Here is a 14,937-nt window from a genome sequence, read left to right as displayed (position 1 = left end):
TAATTCCTCTTCTGCAGTCTGAAATTGCCAGTTTTAAGACCCATACAAACAGTGGCTTACTATAAAATTATAAAAAAAGATAGAAACTATGTAATTTCCTCTTTCCCATGATATTTAGATTACTGAAATGCTGACATTTATCACAAAGTGACATATTTCATACTTTTTCCTAAGAGTCACAGAGGTAACACTTCACAATATAAATCTTTATTTTCTAAATTAATTTTTTATTTCTTATGGTGTACATATAACCAGTAGAGACCAGAGAAATACAAATTGCTATTACCTGTAATTTTGTGATGCTTTTCTGAAAACAATCTTACTGTATGAAGTGTATCAATTCAATTTTGCATGTAGATAATACAAAGTCAAGCTATGTTTACAGTTATATCTGTGGAATTCAGTAGTATCACAAATGTCTAAAAGATGGAGCTGGCCCATGTGCTAATTTCCAGTCTGCTATTGCTCTGAAACTAAAAATACCATAGTTTTTATAGCTTGCTAAAGAGATATATGGCAAGCAACTTTTATGCTTCAGGATGATGTTGCTTTTTACCCTTCTGAAGGCCTGGTATTCAATATTTTTTTTCAGTTGATAAAACTATGTTTTCTTTTTCTTTTTTTTTAAATACAAGGGGTGAATTACACAGGTTTCATGAACACTTCCATCTGCCAAAAAGCAGGCATGTAAACAGACATGAAGAATATTTTTATCACCCTTCACAAAGGTGTTAGCTATACTTATAAATAAAGTGAACTGAAAGTAAACAGGAAAGCACATTCTATACAATATCCATCCCCTAAAGACAGATACAGGGGACAGAGAAGAGAAATGGCTCTTTGTAAGGCACGCTGACTTATGTATTGAGCAGTATGTTTTTGCCCATCAGCAAAAGAGATCTCTTATACACTTTAATGTGTGGCATATGTATGAATAAAATCAGGCTTTATTACGATTTTTTTAATGGCCATATCCTGCTTTAGATACTGCAGTATGAATCCGCACACATAATGTAGTTATGAAAAGAACTTTGCAGTATGTTTTTGTGTTATTCAAGCATTTTGTTGTCCCTAATTTTGTGTCCGCCTGCTATAAATGTGTGGCCAAAATTCTATGAGCACTATGGCTATACCATCCATTACACCAGTGGCATTGTCTTTGAAGATGCAAGGTGAACTGGATCAAGAACATCCTTTGAATCAGAAATACTCTGACCAATTTCACTGAATGATCCTGTAAACTCTTATGCCACCTCAAATGGGAAAGAGAATGACATTGAGAGGAGAAGGAAAATCAGAAACTGCCACAGAGAAAGACCTCCATGTGACTTACATTCAAGAGACTAACAATTGATTTAGACTGCTTGATAAACCTGGAGAGACTTCGCTGTGACACCTAAATTAGGGATGCACAGCAGGTGATCTTAGCACAGCCCTCTGCACTGCGAGGGGTGATGAGATGCATCGACCGAGTCCTCCCAGCCGCAGAAGCTCAGCATGAGCTTCCTCCTCAATGTGAACTGGAAAAGAGCCTCATGGCCTACCAGGTATACTGTCTCTAGCATTTTACGTTAAAAAGTACTAAAATAAAGCAAAAGATAAAGTTTCTAACTGCCAGATATGCAAATGTTTTCTCGCAAAATTTGTTCATGTATCGCCAGGAAGAAAGAATAAAGAGTTAAAGCTTAAGTAATATTTTGCTGAGATTTTCGAGAAGAAAATCTGGATTTTTCTAGAGTCACACTAACTTTTTTAGTGTAATATAGTTAGAAACAACTTTTATTTTAATTCCTATTATAATCAGTTGTGACTCAGAGCACATAGAAAAGCACACTATTTTCTAAATAAGATTAATGCTTACACAATTATTTCAGAGTAGAACTGAATATAAAAGAAAATAAGTAGAGATAGCTTTGACTACATATTTTAATTCATTATCCTGAGAAGACGATATGAAATAATAAGGTTAATCCAAAATCTTCAATAGGTTAATCTAAACCCTGTTATAATCTGAACAAGAATATTATTTTAGCATATAACCATACAGGTACAAAGTAACAAAGAAGTTATATGTACATCTATATATCTATAGAAAGAGAGGAATACAGACATAACATTTTACATAGCTGTAATTATGCATCATCTTTTATTAGTCATGAAAGGAACAACGATATTTTTTTCCAAGGAAACACAAGTGCTTTTTGATGTCTTTCACTAGCTACACTTAGGAAAAGTTGTCACCTTGAAATGTTTATTTAAAGTGCTAGGACATTAGTTATGACAATAAGTATTCCAGTCAGTACCTTTTCCCCAGGATATACAAGTACATTTAAAAACACAGGTACATCTACAGAAAATAGAAATGGACAGTCAAGAATTATAGAATCATTTAGGTTGGAAAAGAACCTTAAGATTCTTGATTCCAACTGTTGACTTAGCACTGCAAAGCCCATGCTAACCCTAATGTCCATAAGTGTCACATCTACATGTCTTTTAAATATCTCTGGGCATAGTGATTCCACCACCTCCCTGGGTAGTCCATTCTAATGTTTAACGACCCTTTTCATGAAGAAATTCCTCCTGATATACATCTGAACCTTCCCTGGCACAGCTTGAGGCTGTGTCCTCTCATTCTATCACTTGTTGCCTGGGAGAAGAGGCCGACCCCCACATTCCTACAACCTCTTTTCTGGTATTTGTGGTGTGATAAGGTCTCCTCTGAGCCTCCTTTCCTCTACATTAAACAATCCCAGCTCCCTTAGACACTCCAGACCCTTCACCAGCTCCCTTGCACTTCTCTGGACACACTGTGGCACCTCAATCTTTCTTGATTGACCTCGGGCTTCCTGAAAAACCAGTAATGGGCTTTACCCAGGGAGGCAGCAGACTTCCCTAAGAAATGGGTGTGTGCTACATATAGGGTCTCTCTTGATCTCAGGGTAGAAGAAGAATATCTTCATTTTACCAAAATAAAAATATTTTGGATTTCTTAACTGTAGTATTTTTTGGAATTATTCTTTTCCTGGAATTTTATTGTAAGTAACCAGACTGTCCTCTAAAAAATTATTCCTTACCAAGCTCTCTCACCTCATGGTTGCTATTTGAAAAAAAAATGTACTGAAGCCAGTTACACAACTGTAATATTGGTATCCATTATCATTTTAGTATGATCAGCTTTTGAGTGTGTCTGTCTGAGAAATAGTGCACTTTGAGTAAAGCATTCCTACTTTACACCATAACAGTAATAATACATTAAAAGACTATTTAAAAGAAGGCAAAATAAAGCCAAAATCTTATTTACCAAATGTTCTGGGAAATATGGAGACGATTTAGACTGTTAAAAATGGCCAAGTATAAACAAATGACAGGAAACAGAGGAAACAACACATACATGTCATTTCTGAGGTCATCTGGGGAGCTCAGCTCAGTCCTGTGGAGCCTGTGTGACCTGCTGTTGGGAAAAGCTTCTACATGCCCAGGCAATTGACCCGGATTGACTCACATACATACTGCATACGGTCCATCATTTTATGTAGATCCAGGTGGTTTTATAGTTTACTGCCACAATGTCCAGCTTAACCTTTTTTTTCCTATTTCTCATCTTGGCTTCTCTAAAACATTCTTCATGTTTCTTCTCAGTGCTATTCCTCTTTTCATTGTTTGCTTTAGCACAGAAACATTGGTTTTTCGTTTGGTTTTTTTTTTTTGTTTTGTCCTAACTTCCAAACGTGGAACTATACAACATTCTACAGGTTTCCACAGTTTCATGCAATGGTACCTCCCTTGCAAGGTGACCTTGGGACAGATCACCAAAGAGCCTTGGCTCCCTTCTCCTTGCTCTGACATGTTTTAATGATTATATAATAGTTCTTTAAGAAACTAGAATATTTCTTCATAGCATGGCAGATTTAATGAAAAAATCTTGATGCAGCCTGGAGATGTATAAGTCTGATCAATGACGTGGAGTGTGTGGTGATGCCTAGATATAGATGGAACAGGAGGGTGAATGAGGTCTCATGGCAGAGTAGTAAGTGAGAAATCTCCAGACTTGCCACTATTATTCATATTTACTATTAGTTTGTTCAAATGTGTCTGGGAAGGAGAGACTTAATTTTCTACTCCAGAAGGAGTCTTAGAAATGATTCTGTGTAGGTACAGTGTCAAAGATAATGGGAACAGGCCAAGAAAAACAAAAGAGAGGAGTATTACAGACTAGTAATTCACATATGCCTGAGGAGGTCTTAGGACTAATTACTATCAGTATTTGAAAATGAGGTTTGTGTTTCCACAGTTCTATAGAATAAACTACTATTCCTTGACTACCTGCCTTTGTAAGGTCTTGAATAACACACAAAAGTTAGGAATGGAAACCAAGTCCTTCAGGATATAAATAAAATTCTAAGTAACGAGTAACTGTGGAATTTTTTCTGCATTTCTGTGTTTCCTTTTCAAAGATTTATTCCATTTTCATTGAAGTGACTAATACTGGCCATTGTTCAAAAAAAAGTTGCCAGACTGGATTGATTGCTTGTGTGAGTTGATGTAACAAAGGAAAAGAATAAAATCACATTTTCTTTCCCTGAATTACCAACGTCATAATTTCAAGTAAACAAGACAAGGGAATTTGAAAGATTGATTTACAAAATCTGCAAAGAAAAAAAAGAGGTCAAGCAAAATGTACACACTGGCACACATGCCTATTAATGATGTTTATCTGGGCATGGAATTGCTTTGCTGACCTTTATATATCTTTACCTATTTGTTATACTGTGTGCGTTATACTGTATGTGCTATATTGTGTGTGTTAACAACTAACATATAGGTTTAGGAATAAAAATATTTATGTATGTTTCTTTCTATTAGTCTCATATAAGAGCAACTTTTTTTGTCTAGGAGGAGTTCTAGTTACTGTATGAATACATACAATACTACAGGGTCGTTTTTTTTATCTTGTAAAAGACTGTAAAGGAAAAATAACTACAAAGTATTCTTAAATACTTTCTGGTTCAAATGACATGGATTTAGTCACAGCAGAACAATCAAATTTTGTAAGAGTAATATGTAATGTACCATTAGTACTGCGGAACACTTTTGCTTGCCTCGTTTCATGAAGCATAAGAACTTGAGCTGGGATGCTTGTGATTCAGGTTTACATTCGTGTGTCACCACTGCAAGCAGGTATCTAAGCTACCAATAATATTTGTGAAGGTTTGGTGTAGGATTCATGGGCCCACATGTGAATGTCTAGATCTGTTTGAGATAAAGAAGGATGTTCCACTTAGCTGCCAGCTGCCCCTCCCCATGGCTCCCATTTAAGGAAGCCTCTGGAACATCCCATACACCCTGCAGTCCCATGAGGATGTCTTGGATACTCCAAGAAATCTTAGGTGGCACCAGTCACCTGTGTGTGGGCAACTGAGTTGCTTCTTTAGGCGTCTGTCTTCATATGAGCTGAAAAATGCACTGGGCTTCACCAACTCTGTTGACGAAGGGCTGTGGCCACTTGTCCAGAGAAAGACCTGAGGCCATTCAGAGCAGTAGTGGACACTGGTGGGTTATTTTTGAGCATCACAACTGGTACTCGTTGGTATTTTAGCAATTGAATCCAATGACTACAGTTACAGCTTAGAGATATACAGCACATAAGTAAATATCTGTATGTTGACATATAGATTAAGATACCTTAATCCAACATTGTGTCCTAACCGTGCTGTTATCCCTAGATAAAATGCAGCTATCATATACCTATAAAGTATCTAATACATAGTTTTTCTGAACTATAAAAAATAGTTCTGAATTCAGAGGGACCTTGGAAGACTGAAGAATTGGCTTGATAGGGATCTCAGAGAGATGAAGAAAGGGAAATGCCAAATCGTCCCCCTGGAGAGGAATAACCCCATACACCAGTACAGGTTGGTGCCTGCTGGGAGAAAAGCAGCTTTGCAGAGAAGGACCTTGTGGTCCTAAGGGACACCAAGCTGAAAAAGAGTCCACATTGTGCCCTTTGCAGCAAAGACAACCAAATACCTTCTGGGCTGAATCAGGTAAAATACCAGCAGGTCAAAGGAGGTGATGCTTCCCCTCTGTTCTGCACTAGTGAGACACATCTACAGTGCTGTGTTCAGGTCTGGGCTCTCAAGGACAATGACAAGAGAGACATGGACACAGTGGGTGGATTCCTGCAAAGGGCCATGAAGATTTTCAAGGTATGGGAACAAATCTGACACCAGAAGTGGCTGAGACAGCTGGGTCTGTTTGGCCTGGAGAAGATGCAGAGCATGATCTTTTGAAAATGTATAGATACCTGATAAGGGAGCAAAGAAGATGGAGCCAAACTCTTGTTCATAGTGCCCAGTGACAGGACTCAGAGGGCACAATGGGCAAGAGGCATAAACCAAAATACAATAGCTAAAAAACATCTGCTTGGAGTGCTGAAGCACTGAAACAGTTAGGCCAGGGATTCAATAGAGTCTCTATCCTTGGAGACATTCCAATACCACCTAACCTTGGCCTTAGGCAACTTGCACAAAGTGAGTATGCTATGAGCAGATTTGGTCTAGATGATCTCCAAAGACCCCTTCAAACTTGGTAATACTCTCTTTTTTTTACAAATTGCTTCTAAGAGAAAGATTATCATAGACAACTTATTTTTAACATAAAATATTAAAAAAGGAAACATGACTTTTTGTGATTATATAGGTGTTTAAAAAGACACAGGTAAAATATTACATAAAAACCTTTGTTAATATTCAGGGCTAAGATCAGTGGCTGATCTTGTAAAAGAGACCATAAATATTGCTATATTCACCAGATCCCTTATTCCAGGCTTGTGAGCAGAGATAAATAGATGACAATGGGATACATATATCAAGACAGAAACAAGCAGTTACCAAAGACTGAGAAATGGTATTACCAAACTAATCAGCATAAATGTCATATAATCGGCCATTGCTGTACATCCTGCTCCAGTTGTGTCTAAAGTGCTGCCATCGTTGGTTTGATGGATTTGCTTTACGTCACTGAGGTTCGTCTTGTCTGGCATCCCTGCTGAGACAAATAAGAAAATACAGTATGATGCATGCCTTGTCACTACTGGCAACATATTATAGCTAGAAATAATCTAAATCTCCTCAGCACACAGACTGTCACAGTTTGGTTTCTAATTCTAATGTTACTGCCAAATTCAAAATCCTTTATAATTGCATCTAGAAACATGCACTATAATATATGGCAATTCATCGTTGAAAGCAGTTCTGAGGTCTGCCAGCTCTGAACAAAGCTGTTCTTGTAGAAATATATCGCAACAAACATTTGCAGACTGAAGTGAACAGTTTTGCAAGTCCCAGTAGTACCTAAAAGTCCACTGCTCACATCTTTCTTGGATTTTTGAAGAAAAAAGGAAATAATTTAATGTAAAATTGGTTGTGTATGTGTCCCAATATTATTGCAAAATAATGTATAACTCATGGAAGGTATGCAGCAAAATATAGTTGTTGCTATATAAAACCTCCACTTTGGCACAATTTAAACAGACTTTACAACATTGTAAGAAAAAATTCTAAAGCTAAATTTAAACAGGAACTCTTTCCCTGAGTTCCCAGATGAATATTTGTACTTTTTTTTAACCAAGGTAAATATTTCTCCACCTCAAAACAGTATTTTGTATGGAACAAGGATGTAATCACCCGTTCTAGTTCTTCTGCCTGGTTAAACATTGGAAGCAGAAGGTCTTGGAGACACAGCGAAATTTGGTAACATTGTCAGCTGCTTGTATCTACTATGCATACTTGTAGACTAACTGTCTTATCCCATATAATAACTTGTGGCATGCCACTATCAATCAAAATTAACAAGTCTAAATTCAGTGTTATTACATACAACAAATATTGACATTGTAATTACACTGAAACTGAAAAAAGGCTTCATATAAAGCAAAGTCAATATTTATATAATTAGGTCAATACATATATAATTCAGAAGGTAAACTCTACTGCTGGAACAGCAGCATTAGAAAGAAGCTCAGCTCTACCGAGATGATATATTAATTTTACAGTCTGAGTTTCTGAATCAGTATTCATTGTTTAGATACTTATTTCCTTTCTGTATCATTAGGAAAAATGAATAAACTAGTGAATCTTTTTTTTATTATTATTCAAAGGGACTATGATGAAGTATAAATATTTTAGTCATGGTGTTTTCTTTGTTAAGCTGATTTAACAGAAGCTGCAGAGGACAGTCATTCTCAAAAAGAATAACTTTTTTCGTGCTTGCATTAAAAGTACTCTTCTCTCTAAAAGCAGCTTGAAAGCTGCTTTTTGTGAACTCCTGCTCTATGTACTTCCTGCAGCTTTGAAAAAAAAAAGCATTAAGGGAAGAGTCAGCTAAAGTCAAACATGCTGTCTTAAAAAACCTGCTGGATGTTTTCTGAAAAAAACCTGCTAGATTGAATTTGTCTTCTTTGCTTCTGTAATGAGCAGCGTACCCTGCTATTTTGTGTGGATTTATTAATCCAGTTCTCTTGCCTGGAATTAGTGGAAATTAGCTGTATGAGTACAATGCAAGTAGACATACAAGAAGGAAAAGTGACAACACATTTTGAGAAGAAGGGAATACAACTTTTCCTCATTGTGTACATTCTGTAACCTGTCTAGAAAAACAGCAGTCACTCAATGCTTCACTGAAAATATTTTGAGAGGATCATCACTATCAAGGTATATCAAGGATTTTTTTCAAGGAAGATTTTATGTAGAACAAAAGCAAAAAAAATTGTTTGCATAATTTCTTCAGAGTTTTAGTGAGGTCTTCTCATATTTAAAAAGACTAATTTCAATAGATGGTGAAAAATTCAGCTCTCGTCTACACAACAAAGCAGTTCAGTAAGTGCTATAGGTATAGCAAAGTAGATTTTTCCCAGTATATTTACAGATACATTTTCACAGTATTGAAAGATATGGTCTTATGCAGGATATCAATTATAAAAGCTAATTAACATAAAGAAGAAAAATATTCTTAGATCTGGCAGTTGAAGAAATAACCAGCTTCAGCTGAATGTGTTTTAAATCTGAAGACAATGTGATTAGATATTAATTAATGACTGGACAGTCAGGTGTAATTTCTACACCTGAAAATTTAACTTACGGTACTATGGAAAACAGAGATTTCTTTTGATGGGAAATTTTTTCTTTCCAGCCTCAACTGAAAACTGCAGACTTTGGAAGTTCTCATGAAAGCAGTGCTATAAAAAAATGTTCAAACCTACCAATGTATTTTCCTTTGGTCAATCAAAATGCCATAAATCATTATATATAATCTCTGATCTTAAATGAATACATTGTTAGAATTGTAGTGTAACCATACAGCAAACCTGTCACCTATTCAGTCCTATAAATCTATGCCACAACTTTGACCTCATTGAAATAAGAGGTCCAAAAATATATATATAGATATCATCTGGTGAAAAAATCACTGAAAAGAAAACCACTCCTTTAAAATAGCTTATTTTTTAGGTAGTTCTAGTAAATATAACTATAGATTTAATTACTACATCTAGGCTATCCTTTCTGTTTAAATTAGTGGGTTCTGTCGTCCATTATGCATCAGGATTTAAAAATATATGCCACCTTTCATATATCATAAGCAGTAATACTTGCATATGAGAGCTATTCAATCATTTGTAGCAGAACAGACCAGAAACAAAGCAAATTTCTTTGGTTTTAGTCTCCTCACATGTCTGAGTCTGGATTTATGTTACAGAAAAGGCAATTAAGATTCCCAGGTATTTCAAATTATCTCTGATAACTGTCTAGTTTAGTATTAAAATCATTTTAACTGGAAAAATGGTAAAATTCAGAAGTCTCATCTGAGATTCAGAGGGATTTTTCTGATGAAATTTATAATTTCAGCAGAGCATAACATAAATAGCTTGGGAATTAAAATCCAGATATCATGTTTGCATAAGTCTACATAAAGCAAAGCTGACAAGTATCGCATACATGCCCCCAGTATCAGCTCTGAAACTCTGGAAATAGCTGCAATTTAAAATATTGTCCTGCTCTGGTTTAGAAAAAAATAAGCAGCAAAAGCATTTCAGTAAACATTGTGTTTAATATTACAGCATCTCATTATAGTATAACAGCTGTAGAGTGTTTCTAAAGCTTTTTAACATGTTCTAAACATACTTAAACTTGTGAGAGGTAATGTCATTGGCAGCTTTGACAGCTGACCTGTTGTGTTCTCCAGAATACCTACAGCAGCAATACAATTTCCTTCAAATAATCAGCAAGAGTGTTTAGCCTCGATTTGAAAAGTCAAACCTATAGTCATGGGAGGTTTTCATTTGACACAGAAGTTTTCTGCTGAGGTTGTCAAAATATTACAAAAACAGGCTATGACTTTGGAGCAGTAGATGCTTACCTACCAAGGGCCATGCTGGGAATTTAATAATTTTAATGGTTTTAAACGGAACATCCTCTGACAGTGGCCTATTTTGAACCCAAACCAGAAAGTGTTTGTGTGAGAGTAGTCTAACCTTAACCACCTCTCTGTATTATCTTCTGTCTACTGTGCAGCATATAACAGAATTAATATGGGTTTTCAAGGGAAACTGAAGGTGCCAAATGAGATTCTGTCGACATCACCTTGGACACAAACCCAGACAAAGATTTAGAGAAGAGGAAGAACTGGATTTCTCTTTGTGCAACATTCTTATGATGTTCTGCAAGATTCAAAATACAGCCTTTATGGATTCAGAATTTCCTACAAGCCTCAAATATGAGGAAAAATTTTATTTTTAAAGGAAGGGACAGTATTTCAGATGTAAAAGAAATGTGGAATATTGCTTTTAAAAGTCAGCACTGTGAAGTTGTAGGCAAAATTCTTCTTAGAATAAAAAGTAATTATTTAAATCACATGCAATGGAAATTTCAGGATCTTTTAAAACATGAACTGTGGAGTAAAACACTGAGAACTTGCTGAAGTTCTGTCCCTAAATTTATGAGAAGGATCATGGGGAGGCATTAATTTATTTTAACAAAAAAAAGCAAAAAGAAAAAAGGAAAAAAAAAAAGTATTTACTTTGTATTACCTTGCATTTGCATTTCATAAATTAAAATGACATATTAGCTCCCAAAACTTTTTATTTGACCGGCCAATATTTTGCCATCTGGAACTTTTAAAGCTTCTAATGAATGTCTCCTCCTTTTATTTCACTGGAGTTTTTTGCCAGGTTTTATTCCTAACTACCCAGTATCATGAAAATGGTTCAAAACTAAACAAAATATAACTAACTCACAGATAACTAAATCACTGAGTTGTACTTAAATACCTCAGAAATACTTCAGTTTATACATAGTGGTTCCTATGAAAATGTCCATTTTCTACTTTAAAAAATATTTATATACTGTTCTACTGAACAGTAGCTATATGTGAGAAAAAAATATACTGAATATATGTATATGGAGATCATGCTCCAGCTAGTGTATTTAAGCCAGTACTCTTAAAAATGTCACAAAATACTTATGAGTATCCAGTGCTTAGAAATAAAAGTAGAAACAATAGACTACCCTTATTATTATTATTCAAAGACTCTTCCATGTGAAGTTGATGGGATATTGGCCATGAAGTCTTAATGAGGGGAGAAAAAGTTGTGTGAAAACTCTCTTATGAAGGCTACCTGGAAAAGGACTAATTTCTGGAGGTCGCTTTCATGTCTTTATGACTGCATCTATACTTGGAAAATCTAGGGGATGTCCCTAAAAGGAAAACATATTCTATATGCCCTTTTTATAGTACACATAGACCAGTGTGTGTATTCACCCTCTTCAGGAAATATGTTTCTATAATTTAATGCAACTTTTGCCCTCTCCATTACACAGTTTAAGTGAAATGGAAAAGAGAAGTGTCATTGGAATGGATGATTGCAGAGGTTCCTCCCTCAACAATTCTGTGATTCTATAAATGTTAAATATTTCACAATTCAGCACTAGTCATGAACAGACAAACAAAACCCCCCACTACTAACACAAAGTACAGGGGGAATGAACTTACACTGCTTTGCCATTCTTTGACTACATAGTAAGAGATACATGAAATATTTCTGCTGAGAATTGAGTCAGGAATCAACCTAGGAGAGAATGTATCTTTGCTTTCTTTTGTATAGTCTTCATGTAATGAAGGAAAAATTCACAGTTGATCCACAGAGGATAAAGGAATGTCACAATTTTCAAGCATTTTTCCAATGAAGCTTTGGGGATCTTTAAGTTTTAATTTTAAATCAAAATAAGTTTTGTAGCATTACACATATGTTTGCCATATATGAATTATGAATCAGCTTATTCAGGTGAATTTCTTAATACTTCAGACTTGTCTTTCAGTGAGGCTCCATTTGCTACAAGAGTTATGACAAAAGAACAGAGGATTCAACTTTATTAATTAAGAAAAAATGAGAATTTTTTGTTATACAATCTACTATTACATGAACATAAATGTAAGTGTTGCCCTATCAATGCCCTATCAATGAAACCAACGAATTACACAGAAAACAGCCTTCACTTATAATAAAATTGCATGATGTAAAATGGTTTTTATTCCTATCAACTTGTGTCTTTCTGTTAGGTCTAAAATCTTAATTTGGGTGCAGTTTCATTGCATCAAACGTTTGAAACCAAAATGAATAGATTTTCACAAAACAGTAATGCCTCTGCTTCACTATTTGTTTCAGCCTGCGACTGTTGCCTGATGTTTTGAGGTGGGAGGAAAATAAATATAGTGAAAAATTAAAATAGTCAGCCCATTGGGACCCCTAACTTACAGCATCCAGTGATTAATGCGTATCTTGGACCACAGGGAAATTGATTATCTTCATAAAAGTGGAGTGAATGATTCTCATAAAGTCTTCTACAGCCACTTTGCTTTATGCAAGAAGGAACCAAACCAAAAGCAATGAAAACCCAAAATTGAAAGAAAACCCAACAAGCCAAAAACGTGCTTACACTTTCTCACTTGTATGAGATTACTTTTAAATATGAAGGCCAGAGTGCTTAAAACACATCCATTAAAAACAATTCAGTACACTCTTTTTAAAATCACACACGAGCTCGAAATTTGGCAGAGCAAAATTTCATCTGTTTGCTGTGTTTTTTACATGGTTCAGTTTGTGTCAGAAATGTTAAACAATTCTGAGCACTACCCTGAATGCAGCATAAAGTAGCAGTGTGTTGATGCTGAAGTGATGAGCTTAAGAAGATACTAAGAGATGCTATGTAAGGTGCAAATAATTCTGCTTAGTTCTTGGTATGTGTAGAGTCTACATTTTCAGCTTGGGTACATTTGGTTAAACACAGCTGCCTACAGACATTTTAGATGTAGGGAAGAGAGATATCACGTTTGGCATACATCTGCTTGTCCAAAAGCAACCAGATTCTTACAAAACCCTTTACGGATGTCTTGGACATCTTAGAGCATCTCCAGTGACTTTTGACCCTTCTATTTACGCAACTTAGTTAGTTACAACAGCTTGTATTACAGTGAATCAATGACTGAAGAATGCAGAAGAAGGAGGTGGAATACTCAGCAGTAGATATTTGGTCTGAATTTGGACAGGCAAACTCTACACTTAGTCACATAACAGGTTCAACACTGAGTGACCAGTGAATGTTTTCCAATATGTCCCCTACCATCATGCTTAATATCTTTGATGGAAAACTAAAACTAAATGTCGAATCATGTAGCTATGAAAAATGGATTACATTTTAGAAATTCTAGGTAGGAAAATGAAAAATAAATATTCAAAAAGTGAAATATTTATCAAGTTCATATTTTTTCAGCTGCAGTAGTATATTTTCAGTTTTATACCTAAACCCCTGCCTTTAATCAACTTTGGTTTCAGTATCTGGTGTTGAAGGGCAGGATCAAGGGCTGCATACTGACATGAAAATAGTCAATAGCTGATGTGTGCAAACATTTATGAGAAGCTAGTACTTCATGAAAGTGTTTCCTGTTAAAGTACAGAAAGCGTCATCGCGGCTACATTTACATAGTTAAATATGTGTCCCAGAAGGACATCCTTCAGGCAAAGTGGTGTTGAGTGGCTTATGCCTGCTGTGCCCAGGGACATCAATACCTAGAAGAAATTGCTAAACAAATCTCCTCTACATAGTACAATGCCTTGCATCTCTTTTAAGCCACACACAGTGATCCCCCAGGCTCAGAGATCCAGTTATCAATTTGTTTGTTTGGTTTTAGTTCAAAGTGTCCGAAATAAATACGAGGGCTGTGCTGCAACCCGCCAGGTGGTGTTTTTATAACATGAAACTGAAGGAATGCATTGCAGGCTCTGGGGTACGATATCCAGGCAAGGGAAAGTGTTTTGAAAATAAAAAGCCTGCTTTTGAGGGACTCTGTAGGGCAGAGAAACCCAAGTCTTCAAACGTCTGGTTTGTGTTGCCTTTTGGAAGCAGTCTTTGGAATGAATTATCCACAGAACTTTAAGTTTATTTTGGAGTGACCGAGATAATTTTCCCTAATGTTCAGCCATGGAGTGAACAAACGTCCATGCAATGTGGGTAAGAAGAACCGAAACCAGGAGACAACTCACAAGCTTGACAATGTAGACATGGCCAGTGAAATCACTTAAATTTGGAGTGTTGCTTAGTGTCATAGGAAGCTTCTATAATGTGGTATAAAACCTAGCAGCAAATTCCCAATGTCTTCATAAGCCTCATCCCTGCAATTGGCCAGTCACTTCTTTCATTGAAATGATGTCATTGCTTGAGTTTTCATGGCTGTTCCTAAGAAAAGTACCCTATGAAATCTGTTTCAGATCCCAAGGAGAGTTTGAGTACCAAAAAGCTGAACCTGAGCTGTATGCCACAAGGTGATGTGGAACAGAGAGATCATACTCACTTAGAAGCCAAGCCAACTGCATAAACACTGAAGAAA

General features: G+C 35.9%; 1 protein-coding gene across 5 annotated transcripts in view; it reads right to left on the bottom strand.

Annotated features, from left to right (window-relative positions):
- Positions 1–617: 617 nt before the first annotated feature.
- Positions 618–14,937, bottom strand: part of GPC5 (glypican 5) — a 619,303-nt gene continuing 604,983 nt past the window's right edge. For 3 of the 5 annotated variants that reach the window (XM_039555588.1, XM_039555690.1, XM_019283029.3), the window contains one exon: positions 618–7,047. In XM_039555588.1, the coding sequence (XP_039411522.1) occupies positions 6,887–7,047 (161 nt within the window). In that variant the 3' untranslated portion in view covers positions 618–6,886. The remainder of the gene's footprint in view (positions 7,048–14,937) is intronic. The other 2 variants (XM_039555621.1, XM_039555739.1) reach the window with 1 other exon arrangement.

The sequence above is a fragment of the Corvus cornix genome, chromosome 1, assembly GCF_000738735.6.
Source record: "Corvus cornix cornix isolate S_Up_H32 chromosome 1, ASM73873v5, whole genome shotgun sequence".
Lineage (NCBI taxonomy): Eukaryota > Metazoa > Chordata > Aves > Passeriformes > Corvidae > Corvus > Corvus cornix.
This window is presented reverse-complemented; position numbering and strand designations above follow the sequence as displayed.